The sequence below is a fragment of the Equus asinus genome, chromosome 5, assembly GCF_041296235.1.
Source record: "Equus asinus isolate D_3611 breed Donkey chromosome 5, EquAss-T2T_v2, whole genome shotgun sequence".
Lineage (NCBI taxonomy): Eukaryota > Metazoa > Chordata > Mammalia > Perissodactyla > Equidae > Equus > Equus asinus.
This window is the reverse complement of record NC_091794.1, coordinates 102,488,335-102,506,529: the sequence shown is the minus strand read 5'-3', so window position 1 is coordinate 102,506,529 and position 18,195 is coordinate 102,488,335. Positions and strand designations below refer to the sequence as shown.

Here is an 18,195-nt window from a genome sequence, read left to right as displayed (position 1 = left end):
ATGACATAGCCTTAGCAGTCACACAGTGACACTTATGCTAGAGTCAGTCTGCCATGATTCAAACAGAGGGACATATAACACATCTCTTAATGGAAAGAATGTCACCACATTGTAGGAAGAACATTATAAGATGGGAGATATTGTCATAGCCATCTTTGGAAAATAAAATCTGTCACACCTGGGCACCTGAGTGCCACTAGAAAGAAATGTAACAGAAAAATTAATCAATCCATGATTCCAACCTCAACTGAATCCTTGACACCACCTGGCAATCCTACATTATTCCTCTGCTCAACTTCAACTTGCAATGGTTATTGCAAACCTTCTCTACTGTAGTAGGCACTATGTATGTCTCACCTAACACCCAATCTCAACCCCTCTTTCCCCTGTCCATGTCCTTTAAAGAGGTGAGAAAAGCTAAATACTCCCTTTCCTAGCCTTCCTTGCATCTGTGTGACAAAATTCTGGCCAGTGGGATGTAGGCAGAAACCTGCTGGGGGACCTCTGGCCAAGCTCCTGCCTTGAACAAGAAAATGATGCGCGGAGTGGAGGCAGCCGGCCATACTGGGACCCTTGGAAAAAGGCAAAGATTTGCAGAAATATTGGCCCTGATATCATTGAGTCACTGAACCAGTGCAGCCGTCTACCTCCAAGCTTCCTATCCTGTAAGAAAAATAAAACCCTGTTTGCTTAAGCCACTGATAGTCAGGCTCTCTGTAGCTGATACAGTCACTCTTCTCCAACCTCTGCGCCTCCACCTCTCTTCATTCTCCACAGATGACACTCCCTCTTCCTTTACAGAGAAAAGTCTTCAGCTAGTCATTCTCCTACTTCCTTGCCACCAAACCTACATATTTACCTGCATCCATAGCCATCCTGTTTCCTCCTTCCTTCCCATTAGGAGAGGGGTCCCTACTCCATGGATGGCAGAAAGGGGGGTAAACAGGGAGATGCCAATCTTCCATTTTATCTTCCTCTTTCCGTCTTGGTTTTCTAACTCATCCTCATGTTCTGGGCCTCTGTCGCTCATCAGCTATGTGGCTTTAAACAGGCCATTAAAATAGCAAATATTTTATTGAGTGGATTTCAGGCTGTGCCCAATAAAAGCACTGCACGAAATACTGGGGGTTGCCAGGGCTAGGAAAGAGACAGTTCAAGCAGAGAGAAAACTATTTACAAGGCAGAGCAATGGAGCCTTGGAGGAACTGAAAGCGTGCTGGGAGGGCAGAGCGCAGGAAAGGCTCAGGACGCCGAGCTGGAGACAAAGGCATGGGCCAGAGTGAGCTGGGTTCTATAGATCAGGCAGGGTAAGGATTTTGGTTTTAACCTTAAATCATCGGGACAGGAAGTGAATTAACTTCTCTGAGCCTCAATTTCTACTTCGGAAAATACGTTTTAGAACTATCTGCTTAGTTCTCAGTCTCCTATACTAGCTTGAGAGCTCCTTAAGGGCAAAGACCTGTGTTTTTACGCATTTTTCTATCCACATGGTAGGCACTTAATAAATGCCTGTTGGATGAATAAACGAGTGTGAAGCCGTCCACGGACTTCAGTTATAAAATCAATCAAAACGTTTTTCTTTCTCCTCCCTCCTTGCCTTCCCACCCCTTTTCTCGCCCTCCCTCCCTCCCACTCCCTCTTTCTGACCTCCCACGCCCCCTCCACCCCTCTCCGCGCTTCCCGCCTCCCCTTCCCTGGCCCGCCCCTCCGCTGCGTCGCGAAGGCGGAGAGGGCAAGGCGGGCTTTACGGCAGCCGCGTTGCGGCGGGGCGGGGCGCCGGGCGACTGGCGCGCTTGGCGGCAGCAGTGGGAGGCAGGCCGGCAGGCAGGCAGACGGAGTCGCAGGCGGGTGGCGGCGGCCGTGCTCGCTAGTGAGGGCGGGAGGGAGTGAGTCACTGAGCGTGTGTGAGGGAGGGAAGGAGCGAGCGGGCGAGCGAGCAGCCCCGCGCCGTCCGCCCGCAGCCGCAGCCAGGCCGCGCCGCCGCCCTGCGCCGAGGCCGGGCCGAGCCGAGCTGGGTCGCGCCCGGGCCATGCTGCTCACCGTGTACTGTGTGCGGAGGGACCTCTCCGAGGTGACCTTTTCCCTCCAGGTCGACGCCGACTTCGAGCTGCACAACTTCCGCGCGCTGTGCGAGCTCGAGTCTGGCATCCCCGCAGCCGAGAGCCAGGTACGCCGGGCAGCGAGCGGGGCCTCCCTCCCGAGCTAGCCCTCCCGCCTCGGGGCCTCACGCCCTCCCTTTGCTTCTGCTGAGGAATTGGGGCGGGGGGTGGGGAGAGCAGGCTGGCCCTTCCCAGCTCGCCCCCGCGGCCGGGAGGGAGCTGGAGTCGGTGGCTGCCCCCCGCACCCCGAGCCTGGGGTGGGGTGCTGGGGCAGTAGCGGAGAACCTGACCGCGGACGCACCCGCTGCAGCCCGGGCGGCGCGTGGACTCCTGGGCGGCTCGCCCCACCTTCTGGCTCTCTGGCCACTTCTGCCCTCATGTTATCCCGAGCTTGGGGTGTCGTCGTGGACCTCAGAAGAAGCCCTAGGTTTGCAAGAGTTCATACATCCTGCTTCCCCAACCAGAAATACCAGTTTGGATCACTGTGGGAGATAGATGTTCATCTGCTTTTTTGGAGAAGGTTCCTGCTTAAGGAAACGTAATTCACCTTTAAACGCAGAGATTTGCACTCTAAGTGAAGGAAAAAGTTTGAGACTTGCACTGCCTTGTTATGAGGCCTTTGGAAATGCTCTTTTCCCTGCCACATGCGTTTCTGGTTAAATTCTTTAAAAAAAAAAAAAGCAATTATTAGTTCAACGCAAACTGTTTGTTTCTCTGGTTTCTTCCCTGGTAGTAGGCCAAAATCCCTCCTTCTTGTCACAACTCAAGAGTTTGAGTCAGTTCAAAGCTCAGTGCTTTAAGAGGATATTTGCTTTAAAATGGTCTAGTATCGTCTCTGTGATTGGGTTGTTTCATTTCCCTACCCTGCTGTAAAGACGTTAAGCTGCACTTGCATTTTAAATAAGCAGAGTAATTTATTTTCAGAATGCTTTGGGGCTGCCACTAAACAATTGGTGACAGTAACTCTGTGGCCTTCACACTGAAACATTTAAATCTTGACTTGGTAAGTGGACCTCGGAGGACATAGTCTAAACATTAAGAAAATTATAGAAGTCCTCCGAGGCCCCAAAATGTAAATCTTTATTTCCTATTGCAGTTATGAAACAGTTCCAAAAACTATTGCCCAACTACAGCTTGTTCTGCCCTGTGTTATGGTAAACAAATGTGTCAATATTTTGTTCAGAAGTGAGTACAGTTCCTTTACACTGTGTGAACTTTAGAACCTTGGCATAAAGCTAAGTATCAAGAAAGAATTTATTTCAGGGCACACAGTGTCACTCAGATACAAAGTCTGGCCAAAGGTACAGAGAAATTGGTAAAAGGGATTTTTTGCAACTAAAACTAATCCACAGAAACTCAAGAGCCAGTTCCTGTCAATGAATCCCTGAAGGGGAAGGCTAGGAGAGGACGCTTTAAGCAGGGAGGGAAAATGAACTCATATTTTTGAAGGTGGCTTTTTCAATTGTTCTTTTCCCTCTAGCTGTTGTCACCCTGCTTATAATCACCAGCTGGTAGGAGAAAGAAAAAATTAAAATGTAATTTGATTTCGTTGTTATTAGGGCTTGGGAGAAGACAAAGGTTGAGATCGTCTCTACTCCTGCATTTGTTGAGATGGCTGTAACAAAAATTTTAAATTAAAGAGGGTGTCAGATTGAAAGACAAATAATTGTATGGTCAAGGCAGGTACTGTCCTCTGCCAATCCAGAAGGCTAAGAATACCTTAATAATTGAACAATTAGGCTAACTCCGATTTCTTTCTTATTTGTTAGGTCAGTGTTTTGGCATTTACTTCCTTCTCAAGCCAAATTAGCCTATGGAAACCTGGGCTCCAATTAGTGTTAAACCTGTATTACATAGCCGTAAACAGCTTCTGTTTTTCAAGTTTGTTCTTTTGGATCCATTGCAACCTAACACAGTATCTATTTTAAGATATCTGGTGGTCCGTTGTCTTTCAGTTGCTTGCCCATCAGGGAGGAACAGGATCCACCCTAGACACTTGAGTCATTTCCTTTCACCAAATCATAATAGTAAACATCATTATAGTTTTTACCCGAAAATATGTCATCTTCATTTACTTGAGGTTCCCCCCCCCACCTTTACCTCCCAGGGTTTTCCCATATTATTCATCTTTCCTTCCTTCCTCTCATAGTTCTCCTGGCATCTTACCTCACTTCTCTTATTTACCTTCTCCATTCTCTTTCCTTCGCTTTCATTTCTGATTCCATTTCTAAAGGGACTTTTTTTTTTAAACCTTCCTGGCTGTTCTTTCCTGTCCCTATGTGTCCAGACCAGTGGTCTCCAAACTTTTTTGATCACGTGTGCCCCTAAGTAAAGTGTTTTGGAACATGCATCTGTGTGATGTATATAATAAATTATATACATCAACTAATGTTATATGCATTGTATATATGCATGTATATTACATGTATATAATAACTGTAAATACCAATTACATTTTATACATGAAGTAATACTTTCTGTACATTATAAATAGGTACAGAATAGAATTTAAGGAAGGGTGAACTAAAATAAATGGAAATGAAAATGCTGCTATTTTCTGTTTTCTTCCTCTATCTGTAAAGAATTGTCTTGCATGCCTGCCCCATGTTGAGGATCACTGGTTTAGAATTCAGTCTTTCACATCAGCATCGATTGTGCATAAGCATACACGTGGAAAAAGTGTTCATTTTTAACAGCTCTAGTCTGATTATAGTAGTTATAATGTGATGATAACAAATTTAGAATAGAAACCATCTCTACTTGTACATGTGATTAAAGCTGGGCATGTTCCATCTCTTAATACAAGTGTGGGCTTGGAAGCCAGTTATGGCTCTGTTTAATGCTTTGATGCAGGCTTGGCTGGGCAAACTTCAAACAATTATCAGAACTTAGTTTCACTTTAAGTTAAAGTCTTTATATTTTTGAAACATTGTTATAATTTACCCCTGTAGGTGGCATGTGGTAAAAAGGTGTGCAGAATGTGTAAGGACTCTAACATGAAAGGCATATTTAAATGTCAAATAATAGCAGTAACTGTGATCCTGGAAACGCAGCTCTGCGCTCAGCATGATTTGTGGTTTGTAAGACACTATTTTAAACCAGTGGAAACTGAAGTTTTCTCTTATAGCTGGTTTTGGCATATGTATTTTCACAGGTAATTTTCGCGTATTTTTTTTGGATAGCTACTACATAATCATAGGAAACTTGTAACATATAGAAAAGGATAAAAAAGAACACACTTACTTATTACCTCATAACCCAGAGATAACTGCAGTTTACTTTCTAGTAGTTTTTTTTTGGTAAGGTTTTTTCCCCTTTGTATAGTTAAAATGTATCTTTTAAACATGATAGAACTGTATAAACAATTTCATGTCAGTCTTTCTTCAGGCAGCACTACATTGTTAGCATTTTCCCATAACATTTCAAATTCTTCAAATTTATAATTTTAATGGGCACATAATATACCATCATATAGATGTACTACAATTTATTTAACAGTTTCCCTATTGCTGGGCATTTGGATTGGGGAAAACTGGAAGCAGTTATGAGTAACATTTCCATGGGTATGTATATACTTCAGGCTTTCTCCCCATTTCTGATTATTTTCTCAGGATAAATTCTTAGATATGGAATTGTCAGGTCTTTTGAGAGGCTTTTAGTAACTATTGCCAAATTATCTTCAAGAAGGGTTGTAAAAGTAGATCTGACTATTACATGGGATGGTACATGTAGATTACTTGGCATATAATGGGTTTTCAGCTAATAGTAGATACTATTATGAAGCCATTCAGATGTAATTCCAAGCATTTTGTGGCTACTTTATGGTCCTCAATGCTAGAGACGTTAGGATTTCTGTTCATCCAAGGCTGTCATTCAGAGACCAAAAACATTGGACATCATGCTTAAAGATCTTGGAGTGTATTAATTAGTCTATTGTTAAATGTTGATTAAGATTAGAATCCCGTCTCTAGGGCGCCTCCTCTGCAGTAGGCACTAGCAGTTGTGCCACTTTGGCAGATTAAGCCTTGTAGCTGTGTACATTTTCCTGTTGCATGTTCCTCTAACTGGCAAAACTTGAATTTTGAGCTTTGTAGCCTTTGACTTGGGTATTATGATGCCATTACTCATTTTGTTTTTACTGGTAGAAATTTGAAACCACTGGACTAATAGATACTTATATTAACTTGGAAAATCATTCAGATTTATTCTGGGACTTGAGATGCAAAATGTCTGTCTTAGACTCTTAACCCTATTTTAACAAAAAGAAATCAGTTCTTTGTGGCAGTTATAATTTCAACTAAGCCTTTGTTTATCTCATTTGCGTCCTTGGACTAAAATGGAATACACCTGCTGCTTTGTCGGCGTGGAGACTATTTGCTCCTCACCCACATTCTCCAGTCTAGTATTTTTAGGAAATTGGGGCAAATGGCAATATTCCTTATTTCATATGCATGTTTGGTGGTAATGATTACCTGGATCTTACATTTTTATTTACTTAAGATACCTTCCTTTAAGAAAATTATCTTGTCTACTGAGGAAAAGACTGTGTTAGCTGAACAGTGATGGGGTGAGGTAGGGCATCTGTAAAATGGGAGTTCAAAGAGTGAAGACTTAGTGTTCCTTTCTTCATGTTCAGGGCAGGAGATTCACTGAGCAGTGATCCCCCTAGTGAGTACAGGCCCTTAGTGGTGATGGATGGCTGAATAGCTCATGCTAAGGTCACCCAGCTCATCACCAGGCCACTTTCAGCTGCTGTTTGGGAAAGTTGTATGTGGTACTAGGGAAGAGTAGGGGCTTTAAAGTCAGGCGGCTGTGGTTCCAGTCCCGGTTCTCTTCTTAATAGCTGTGCAGCCTCGGGTCACTTAACTCTCTATCTGTCTCCCTGTCCCTAAGATGGCACAAATAATGCCTACCTCCTAAGATGACTGGGAGACGTAAATGAGAAGACATGAGGATTAAGTGGGAGACTTGAAGACCTAGTGTGATGCTGCCTCTAGTAGAAGCTCACTCAGTAGTAGCTGTCTGCTATTTTAATACAGCTTTCCACATTGCATTTCCAGCCTGAAGAGAATTCGGTGATCTTGTGGACAGGAATGTTCTGATTCTCCTGAGTTTGATTTCTTGTTGGAGATAAATAAATGTTCTCTTAGAAGTACAGTTAGAATATATTGACTGATCATATATTTCTAAATATACTGATAGTTGAAGCTCTGAGCCTGGAAAATTAAGGAGTAGGCCTTGGACACTGGTACCTTCATTATGGTGGTGTCACGGTGTTGATGCCACCTTGTCAGAGCTGCCTGTGTGGGTTTGGCATGCCTATTGATTCTTGCTGTACATTTCAACCTTGGACACTTGTCACTTCAGGTTTATGGTGGTTTTTCCAAGCAATCCCACACGTTATAATGACTCTCCAGTTGTATTTCAAACAACTGTGTTGATTCTGGTGTACTTTTACTATGAGATATATGCTTAAATAAGGGAGTGTGAATGGATGGGTAGAGTGACAGTTGCAATCTGTTGTAACATGTTTTAACTTTGCAGGTGAGGGTAAGAACTAACAATACTTTTTCTAGTCATTTATAGAACTTATAAAGTATAATTGGACCTACAAACTCGGCAAATCAATTTTTTTGCTCATCCCCAGAAGTATTTGATTTTGCAGAGAACTAAATTCAGTTTCCTGTTATTTCTATTCCTCATGTCAGTGCAAGTTCTGAGAGCAGATACGACAGACCTTTTTTTTCCAGTTTAAATCCTGTATTTTTCAGGTTCTGTGTCAGGCAGTCTTACTCTGAGAGCTGTGAGGAAACATCGTAAAGTGGTGGTGTAGCAGAAAGACCTGGAAGGGACAGCCTGTAATGACTATCTAGCCCCAAGTGGTTGCTTAACAAATGGGAAATGTGAAGCCTAGACCAGCTGAGTGACAGGGCCCCTGTCAGAGCCAGGGCAGAACTCAAGTTCCTCCATTTGCATGTGGCCTGGTACAAAGTGAATTGTTAGGAAGAAAACCTTCCAAACTCTGAGTTTATTCTGAACGTCCCTCTGGAGTATATAATAATGCGGGGTGGGTTTTATGCTCATTCACGATGAAGTTATAGTATGCCCTTTATGTGTTCCTTTTCTTTCCACAGCACATTATTTCATCTATTTTTATGTTCTCAGGCTTTCTTCAATGTTTGGTTGCACATCATAATAATATTTTTGTTGGTGGTACATTGCTGATCTTTTTTTCCATCTGTGTTTATTCTTTTCTGAATTTATTCCACTTTTGTTTCCACCCATAAACATAGGAGTGATAAAACTTTGGGGATGGTAGAACAGGAGAAGAATACAGGAAGAGTGGTATTTGGGGACCTTTTAGACTTGCCCGCATGCAAGATCATTTAAAAATGGACACATTGAGATGTCAATGTACAGCCTGGTAACTAAAGTTAACAATACCGTATCATACATTTGAAAGTTGCTTAGAGAGTAAATCTTAAAAGTTCTCATCACAAGAAAAAGAATTTTGTAACTATGTGAGGTGATGGATGTTAGCTACTTACTGTGATATATATATACATCTAATCGTGTTGTACACCTAAAATAAGTACAAGATTATGTCAATTATATGTCACTAAAACTGGGGGACACATTATTTAACAGTATTGTAGTTCGCGTGCCCAGAGTAAATTATTCCCATTTTCTTCCCTGCTCAAAATTAAATCTGATTTTAAAGTAATATACATTAGATTCATTCGTCCTTTAATTCAACAAATATTTGGGCATTATTTATCTAACATGCCCTGTTCTAGGCATTTTGGATATGGTGAACAAAACAAAGTCCTTGTCCTCAAGTAGCTTACATTTTAGTGGGGCAGATAGACACTCAATAAATAAATATAAAATATGTGAGGTGAGGGTACATTTTAAATAGAGTGATTAGGCAAGGGCCCTGAAGAGGTAGTGTTTGATCAGAGACCTAAAACAACAATGAGTGGGGAAAGAACATTCCTCAGGTAGAGAGAAGAGCAAGTGAAACAGGCTTGAGGGGGAAGTTATCATGTTACTTGAGGAACAGCAGTCATTTTATTACCAGCTCTGGTGGTCTAGTGGTTAAGATTCGGCACTCTCACCCCCACGACCCAGGGTTCATTTCCCAGTCAGGGAACCCCACCACCCGTCATCTGTCAGTTGTCATACTCTGGTGGCTGCATGTTGCTGTGGTGCTGAAAGCTGTGCGACCAGTATTTCAAATAGCAGCAGGGTCACCCATGGTGGACAGGTTTCCGCAGAGCTTCCCACTAGGACAGACTAGGAAGAAGGGCCTGGCCACCCACTTCCGGAAAAGTTGGCGATGAAAACACTGCATAGCAGCGCAACACTGTCTGATATGGCACTAGAAGGGGAGAGGATGGCGTTAAAGACCAGGCAGGGTTCAGCTCTGCTGCACACAGTGTCACTAGGAGTCAGGATCAACTCAAGGGCACTAACAACAACAAATCGTGTTATGAGGTGAGGTCAGGAGGAGCCAGGGACCAAGTTGTTTGGGCCTCGTAGGTGATGAGAAGGACTTGGGCTTTTATTCTAGATATGATGGGAAACCATTGGAGGGTTTTGAGCAGGGAGTGACATTATCTGATGAAGAGGAAAACTATGGTCTGTCTTCTTTGCGCTGTGTAACAGTGATTCATACTGTTAAATCTTTTCTGGTTGTAGATTGTCTATGCTGAAAGACCTCTCACAGACAACCACAGATCACTGGCTTCTTACGGCTTGAAAGATGGGGATGTTGTGATTTTACGACAGAAGGAGAATGCAGACCCTCGACCTCCAGTGCAGTTCCCAAGTAAGACATCTCGTAATGGTTTGGCATCCCCTGACATAAGCATCAGTAGATAAAATCGCACAGTGGTTCAGAGTTTTGGATTAGCTTTGGATTCAGACTACCAGGGTACAAACCCTGACTACCCCTTGCTTGCTGGTACGTAACCTTGGACGAGTTAACTTCTCTAAGTCAGTTTCCTTATCCATAAGTTAGGTGCTGTAATTAACCCCAACTCCTAGAGTTGATGTGACAATAATGCGTGTAAAACCTTCAGCATGTAGCAAGCCCTCAATAAACGTTAGCTTCTGTTTTGTAATCAATGATAATTTTATGCTTGGGACTTGAGAGGCTGCATATGCCTGTGGTTCCTGACTGACTTTTGCTGTGTTGTGTCTGGCATTCAGTGGCAGGCCCTTCTGGGGCATTTTGTCAGCCAGGGACTTGCTCCCTCATTTCATGTGATCTCATAACTCTGTTGTAGGGGAAGAGCTTCCTCCTCACAATTTATTGTCATTAACAGATGAAGCTCTGATTTTAAATAATGTCTTCAAAGTTACTTAGCTAGTAAGTGAAGGCACAGGAATTAAAACTTGGTGCTTTTTCTATTACCCTGAGTTTTGTGAACATAAAGCAGCTGGACCACCAAATCTGGTTCTTTTCCACCAGCTTTGTTAATCATGTAAAAAGACACTGTTATCTATCTTAGCTGTTCCATCCAGAATAGGTGTTTATAATCTGGAATCTGTGTGTTGGGATTTGGGAGGTTTCTGGGTCCCTGAAATAATATGCATAATCGTGTGGGTGTGTGCATTTGATGGGGAGGGGTCCATAGCTTTCTTAAAGACCCTTGGAGGGGTGCGTGAGTACAAACGTTTGTACGGTTCTGATGTGGAACCACTTGATGAAATGTGTGAGTTTTTTTCCCATTCCCTGTCATATTCTGATAGATTTCTTTGAATAGTGTTTAGTCTCTAGCTCACTTGGTTTTAAAGTTTATGGTAACAGCTGATAGGTGTCTAGGTAATGACAGACTCCAGCTTAGAACACAGTGCTTCCATTCAGTCTGAAACTGGGGCTAGAAGAGATCATCAAACCCTGTTCCTCCCAGATCTGGATTACATTAGTCCCTGGGGCTACTGTTAAACTTTAGAAAGAGTGGTGGTTCCAATATGCCCGTCGGTTGAAAACAAATCTTCCTTTGGTTAATTTGGTGAGATTATCAATTCTGGAGATTCACTGTTTTTCGTCCTGTGCTGTCCCATAAGGATGAGAGAGCCAGTAGGTCAGGGAGGGGAGGGGATCTGGTCTCTAAAGTAAACAAGTTTTTCAGAATTATTCTGAAGTGAATGGACTCTCAAGATAAGTGTAACAGGGCTGGAGATAAAGTTTCCCTGCCCACAGGGAAGGCCCACCCGTGTATGTTTTGCCAGTTGGTATAGATTAACTACCTCACAAAGATCATGCCATTCATTTCACCTTTTCATTGGTTAGGAGTTCATACACAAGTGCGTGCACACACACACACACATACACACATACATTTGCCAGCTGAGGTCTGTTTGAAGAAGGTGACCGCCTAGTTGAACCCGTGCTAAAAGGCAGAAACCGTTGCCTAATTTAAGCATTCCCTTTTTCTGTTTGAGGTCTCAAAGGCTACAGGGTAGCCTCAGACTTGGGACAAGTATGACCTTCAAATACATTTTGGAGTTGAACAAATGTAGATTCATTCAGTCCTAGCCCCTCGTTCTGGCTCTGCTTGTTTTCTTCTTATTTTTTTTTCTCTCTTTCCTTTTTTTAAATAACAGCTGTATTGAGATATCATTCCCATACCATGCAGTTTACTCATTTAAAGGATACAGTGGGGCTGGCCCCGTGGTGCAGCGGTTAAGTGCGCACGTTCCGCTTCCGTGGCCCGGGTTCGCCGGTTTGGATCCTGCGTGCGGACATGGCACCGCTTAGCACGCCATGCTGTGGTAGGCGTCCTACATATAAAGTAGAGGAAGATGGGCACGGATGTTAGCTCAGGGCCAGTCTTCCTCAGCAAAAAGAGGAGGATTGGCAGCAGTTAGCTCAGGGCTAATCTTCCTCAAAATAAAAAAAGGATACGATTCAATGATTTTTAGTATATTCAGAGTTGCACAACCATCACTATAATCAATTTTGGCACATTATCATCACCTTAAAAAGAAACTGTGTACCCATTAATAGTCATTCCCCATCTGCCCCCAAGCCTCCTGGCCCTAGGCAACCATCAGTCTAATTACAGTCTCTATGTATTTTCCTGTTCTAGGCATTTCATATAAATGGATTCATGCAGGATTCATTCAGTATGTTGGTCCTTTGTGTAAGGCTCCCTTTTATTTTCCTTTCATTTTAATAGGGTCAGCTCAGCCCGGAGTATAAACCTGAGAGTCGTAGCCTCTAAACCTGTTGTCTCTTTTGGTGTACTCAGCACTGAGAACCTGTGCAAGTTCCTTTTCTTCTGTTTTTCTCTCCTATAAAATGATTACACCTCCTAGCTCCCCCAGGGGTGTGAGAAGAGCCAGCAGTGATACACAGATGAAAGTGTAAATTCAAAGAACTAATATGTGCAGCACATACTTTCAGAGTTTAACATCTGACATTTACGCTGTTCACTCGATATGCATAGTATTCTTCACGCAAGGTGCCAGGGCTCTTTGAAGCATATGTCAAAGCAGACTAGGATTTTTCTTAAGGACCACATCCACGTTTATGCAGTTACATCTACTGAGACTAGCTTTAATTTTTAAAAAGCCTAATAAGTAAAAACTTATCTATTCTGGGATATTTTTATAAGCCAAAAACTTGGGGTTACTGCCATTGTCTGCCCCCCCCACCCCGACACGCACACTCTTCTATTCTTTCCTATCTGTTCGCTCTCAGACTGCAGTCTTTGTATTCAAAGTCAGTGTGACCGCCATTGAAAAGAAAAGTACGAGAAAGAGGATAGGAGAGGTTTTTAGAATGTCTGCGATTACCATTTACTGCTATTATATACCACTTATGAGCAGATATTCTGCTGTTTCCTTCAAAAACTTGTTTTTGTGGAGTCGTCTGAAGTAAACTTTGATTTGATTTTCCCCAACAGACTTGCCCCGAATAGACTTCCGTAGCATAGCTGTGCCTGGCACATCCAGCTCCCGGCAGCGCCAGCCAGCAGGAGTACAGCAGTCCCACTCATCTCCTGGAGAAATAGCTTCGTCTCCTCAGGGCTTGGACAATCCAGCCTTGCTCCGAGACATGTTACTGGCCAACCCCCATGAGCTGTCCTTGCTGAAGGAACGCAATCCACCCCTGGCAGACGCCCTGCTCAGTGGAGACCTTGGTAAGCTTGTGAACTTGGAAAGCCATCAGGCTGACCTGAGGTGAAGTAGTTGTGTCACAGCAAGTGTGGAGAAACTCAAGCAACTGGTGTGTCCAACCCACCGTGCCACGTGATTTATTGAACATAGCAGTTGGTTTAGGGAGGTAAATTAGTGCTGATGTCAGAGGCTGAGTTAATTAGCAATAGCGGCAATTTTAGGACTGCATAGAGTTCCAAAATCCAGCTAGCCCAGCCCCCTCTGTTTACATTTTTCCTCTCACCATTTCAGCAGCATGTAACCCAGGTACTGATGTTTTAACCTCTTTCGTTAGACCAGCTGACACCAGCTGAAATGCTTTTGGTTCCAAGAAACAGGTTCAGTGCCATCAGCTTGTGTGACAAAATGGAACCCCCTTATTCTCATCCATCCCAAGGTTGCTGATAGTGGGGTTGTTACCAACAGTTTATCTGGGGCTGTATGAGTAAATTTTTTTCTGTAAATTTCTCCAGTTTTACTCTTGGGTTTATGAAACTCTACTGATTAGGTTTTAAAACCTAACAGATACTTAATAACTCATTCTTCAATAACCATTTTTTAAATTGAGGTAATATTTACCTACAGAGAAATACGCAGATTTTAAATATATAGTTCTTTGAGTTTTGGCAAACTCATGTAACTACCACCTCAGTCCAGATATAGGACATTTCTCTCACTCTACAAAGTTCCATTATGTTCTCTTTCTAGTCAGTGTCCTGCCGTTATAGGCTACTACTGTCCTGATAATCATTATAGATTAGTTTTCCTGTTTTTGATCTTTATGTAAAAGGAATCATACAGTATGTCCTCTCTTGTGTCAGGCTTCTTTCACTCAACTTAATGTTTTTCAGACCCCTCCATGTTGTGTATATTAGTAGTTCATATGACCATTATCTTGGTTTCTTTAATTTCTTATGCAACATATCTAATTGCCAAAGACCATGATGATGGCACATTTAAGTTTATACATTTAAATACACCTCCGTTTAAGAAATAGCAAAATAAAGGTGGTTCTTGAACCATGCATCATATAGTAAGCAATGTTTTCTCTTTACTAATTTTCCTGCCTGTTATCCATCAGGTAATATAGATAGCCTAACAGTAGTTTGCATTTAACTGATCTGCCCTTAGGCAGAGAGTAGTATAAAGGAAATGAAACTGGAAGAGGAAGAAGGGGACTGTGGTGCTCTATTTTATTTCTAGGTAACAGGATAATAAGGGCAGTAAGGAGGGGAGGAGTGGGTTTTGTCTGCCACATAGAGTTATTCCCCACTGATCCAAACTCAAAAATCATTCTCTGAGTAGAAACAACGTGATGGATAACTTCTTACAGGTGTAAGTGATTTTTGCAGATACTTTATTTGTTTACACTGAATTTAGGTGAAGAAGTAGTCTTGCCTCAGAGAATAGAAAGTAAACGTAATTGCTCATTTAAGAGAATTTTTAGACTTCCTTTCTGCATCTCTTACAGTTGATTTTGAGAAATTGTTTGATGTGGAAAAGTACTAATAAAGAATGAAAATATAGTGGTACTTAAGATTTGACCCCTTATTTTTGTAGAGAAATTTTCTAGAGTCCTGGTGGAGCAGCAGCAGGACCGAGCCCGGAGAGAGCAAGAAAGGATTCGTCTCTTTTCTGCTGACCCTTTTGATCTTGAAGCTCAGGCAAAGATAGAAGAAGATATAAGGTAATGAACGACCCTTCACCTGAAGAGAAAGATTTAGAGAATCCACATTTCCCACCTCTGGGTGATCTCGTGTTGGTTGGACATCTGCTTTGAGGTAGCTTCCTTATTCTTCATTTGAGATAGTAACTTCGGTCTTTTAGGTTATTCTCTCCTCTTCCGTTTTCCTCACATTTGATTCAACGTTACAAAGGTACAGGTACCTAACTTAATGACTTTCTCTTCTAAAATTTTAATAAAAACGCCCTGACTAGCATGCAGCACATCTTTAAAGCAACTCACGGTAGATGACCCCAGGACTGAGCGGAAGCCCCCAGCTTGGTCACACTGCTGGATGGGCTGCGCAGGCGGATAGGAATCTTTCTTTAGACCTGATGCCTGGGCACTGATCAAATCCAGGCTAGCACATGATGGGAGTAGATCCATGGGTGCAGAAACTTGTAGTCTGAAGTCTGTTCCTTCTGCAGTTCTTGTACAGGCCTCAGTGGGTAGACTGACTGCCATTCACATTTCCAACTCCAGTTTCTCTAAGGCTGTGGTTCTTACCTGGGGCAGCATTAAAATCACATGAAAAGCGTTTAAAAAATGTACGTGCTTGGGCTGTACTCCCAAATCTGATGAGTCAGAATCTTAAGGGGTCGGGCCTAACCAGGTACAATGATGGTGATGCCAACCTTGGTCACATTACTAGTCACAAGCATGAGGCTGTTCAATTAGTACCTTTGAATAAAAAAACAGCTGCTTTATTCCCCTCAGATTCAATTTCTGTTGCTGACTGTGAAGGCCTTAGTATAACGAAGAGGAACATGACTGTAACGATACTACTTTTAAGGACTGTGTCATCACCATTGGTTGCTTGAATGAAGCCTAACTTGCTCATTATATTATACTGTCAACTTGGACGTCAAATAATAATGTTCTTATTTCTTTTTTCTCTGACTACATTTGAAATCAGAGAAACGTCAATTGTACACCCCTAATCAGTTGACAGCCCTAAGGCATTCCTTGTGTTCTTAAGTCTTCCCGCTAATTGTATCAAGTAGTAACAAATATCTTTGAGGAACATCTCACTAGTTAAATCTACCCAGAGAAATAGGAAGATATCTGTGTTCTCTGAACTAGACTACATTGTAGCTGTAAAGAACCTGACATAGTTTTCAAGAATAGTTGTGTTCCACACCAGGAAGCAGGAGCGGTGGGAGGGAGAGTGGGGAGGCATCCTAGCCAAACCGTGATACTGAGCGATTAGAAGAGTAGAAGTGAAATGGAGCGTGTCCATGTGACTCACGTTTCTTCCCAGAGGTGGGGTAAAGGAAATGGGGTGATGCATACATTTTTTTAAAGGAGAAAACCTTGTGCATCTGAAGGGACTCTCTACAGAGCCCAGAATAGCCAAAGTAACTGGTATTATCTCAGAAGATTTTTTGCTGAAACTTATTTTGGTTGGAGTCAGTGCAAGGTCAGAAGTGCACAACTAATTTTAGGTTACTTCTAAATTTAATAACATGGCGTAAGAGAAAAGCTGGGTAATTATATCGAATGCCTGTTAAAGTCATCTGGTATGATACAGTAGTGATTACATGGGGTATATGTACACTGAGGTATAATAGCTTGCATATTGGCCTGACTAAATTAAACGAGTGCCTTTCTGAGAAATTTTATTACAGAATGGCTGATAAACCCATCAATTCAGTTGAGCTAGAATATTACTACAGAAAAGACAGGCACTACAGTTTAGAGCAGGGGTCAGCAAACTTTTCCCATAAAGGAGTAGATAGTAAATATTTTAGTTTTTGCAGGCCATAATATCTGTCGCCAGAGCTCACTTCTGTGCTAGCAGGATCCCAGGTCTTGGATCCTGTTCTATTGTTGTCTCACTCTTCAGGTAAGTTGCCCAGCCCCTGCCCTAGTTTCCATTCATGTTGGTAATGTTTTTAAAAGGAGACTGGAAATGAAGACATGAGATGTTGGAGTAAACTGGAACTCCCTTTTATTGGCTATTCTCATGGAAGAATTAGAATATGTTATATAATGTTATAAACCAATGTTAGCACAATAAAAAAAAAGAATATGTTCAGTTTTTGAAGAAATGATTTGATAGACCAGGTGAACTGTGATACGTGTCTGTGTAGTTTTCTAAGTCGTAGGTAGGTAGCTAGGTAGGTAGGTAGGTAGGTGCATGTTTTTGGTCATCTGCTCTTATGTTGTTAGCGTTGTATACTAGATTCTTTATACCTCTCAGCAATCCTATAATAGGAATTATTATCCTCATTTTGCAGATTAGAAAGCCCAATCTTAGAGATTTAGCAGCAGGTGCAACCGAAACAATTGAAGCATCTACGTATTATGTTTGCAAACTGTTTTCAATATACCGGATGTAGGAAATGTACCCAGATACCTAGTAAATCCTCAGTTAAATTTGGAGCATTCATGAAATTCTGACATTCTGCAGGATAAAAATAGTTGTGACCCTTATTCTCCACAAATTTATGTTCCTACTTCTGAACTTATAAAGAGAGCATAATTGTTTTACATGAAGGTAATTTGTATGCCTTTAGATTTTCTGCCAACCATATATGTCACTACCTCCTACTGAATCACCTATCATAGGATAGAGCACAAATTTCCATTTCCAGGACTCACCTGCTATAGTTTGGACAAAAGATATACAAATCTGTTTTCATCAATATTGTGACTTTGAAACATGTTGCTCTTCATGGAAATAACACTTTCAGTGTACCTGGTTTTTGTTTGTTACAGGCAACAGAACATTGAGGAAAACATGACAATAGCTATGGAAGAGGCTCCAGAAAGTTTTGGCCAAGTAGTCATGCTTTATATTAACTGCAAAGTGAATGGACATCCTGTGAAAGCCTTTGTTGACTCAGGTGATGTCTCCATCCTTTGTGTCTCTGTCCATCCAACTTTCTGACCCGACACAGGGAGAAGGGGAGACTCTGATGTTGGTTAAAGATGGCAGTAGTCATGGGGCCAGCCCGGTGGTGCAGCGGTTAAGTTCGCACGTTCCACTTTGGCAGCCCGGGGTTCGCCAGTTTGGATCCCGGCTGCAGACATGGCACCGCTTGGCAAGCCATGCTGTGGCAGGCGTCCCACATATAAAGTAGAGGACGATGGGCACGGATGTTAGCTCAGGGCTAGCCTTCCTCAGCAAAAAGAGGATTGGCAGCAGTTAGCTCAGGGCTAATCTTCCTCAAAAAAAAAAAAAAGATGGCGGTAGTC

General features: G+C 42.4%; 1 protein-coding gene across 2 annotated transcripts in view; it reads left to right on the top strand.

Moving 5' to 3' along the window:
- Positions 1 to 1,752: 1,752 nt before the first annotated feature.
- The window catches only part of DDI2 (DNA damage inducible 1 homolog 2), a 40,507-nt gene continuing 24,064 nt past the window's right edge, over positions 1,753 to 18,195 (top strand). Inside the window, exons 1-5 of one of the 2 annotated variants that reach the window (XM_014836230.3) lie at positions 1,753 to 2,167; positions 9,801 to 9,930; positions 13,019 to 13,255; positions 14,832 to 14,958; positions 17,716 to 17,843. In XM_014836230.3, the coding sequence (XP_014691716.1) occupies positions 2,030 to 2,167; positions 9,801 to 9,930; positions 13,019 to 13,255; positions 14,832 to 14,958; positions 17,716 to 17,843 (760 nt within the window). In that variant the 5' untranslated portion in view covers positions 1,753 to 2,029. The remainder of the gene's footprint in view (positions 2,168 to 9,800; positions 9,931 to 13,018; positions 13,256 to 14,831; positions 14,959 to 17,715; positions 17,844 to 18,195) is intronic. The other variant, XM_014836228.3, reaches the window with a different exon arrangement.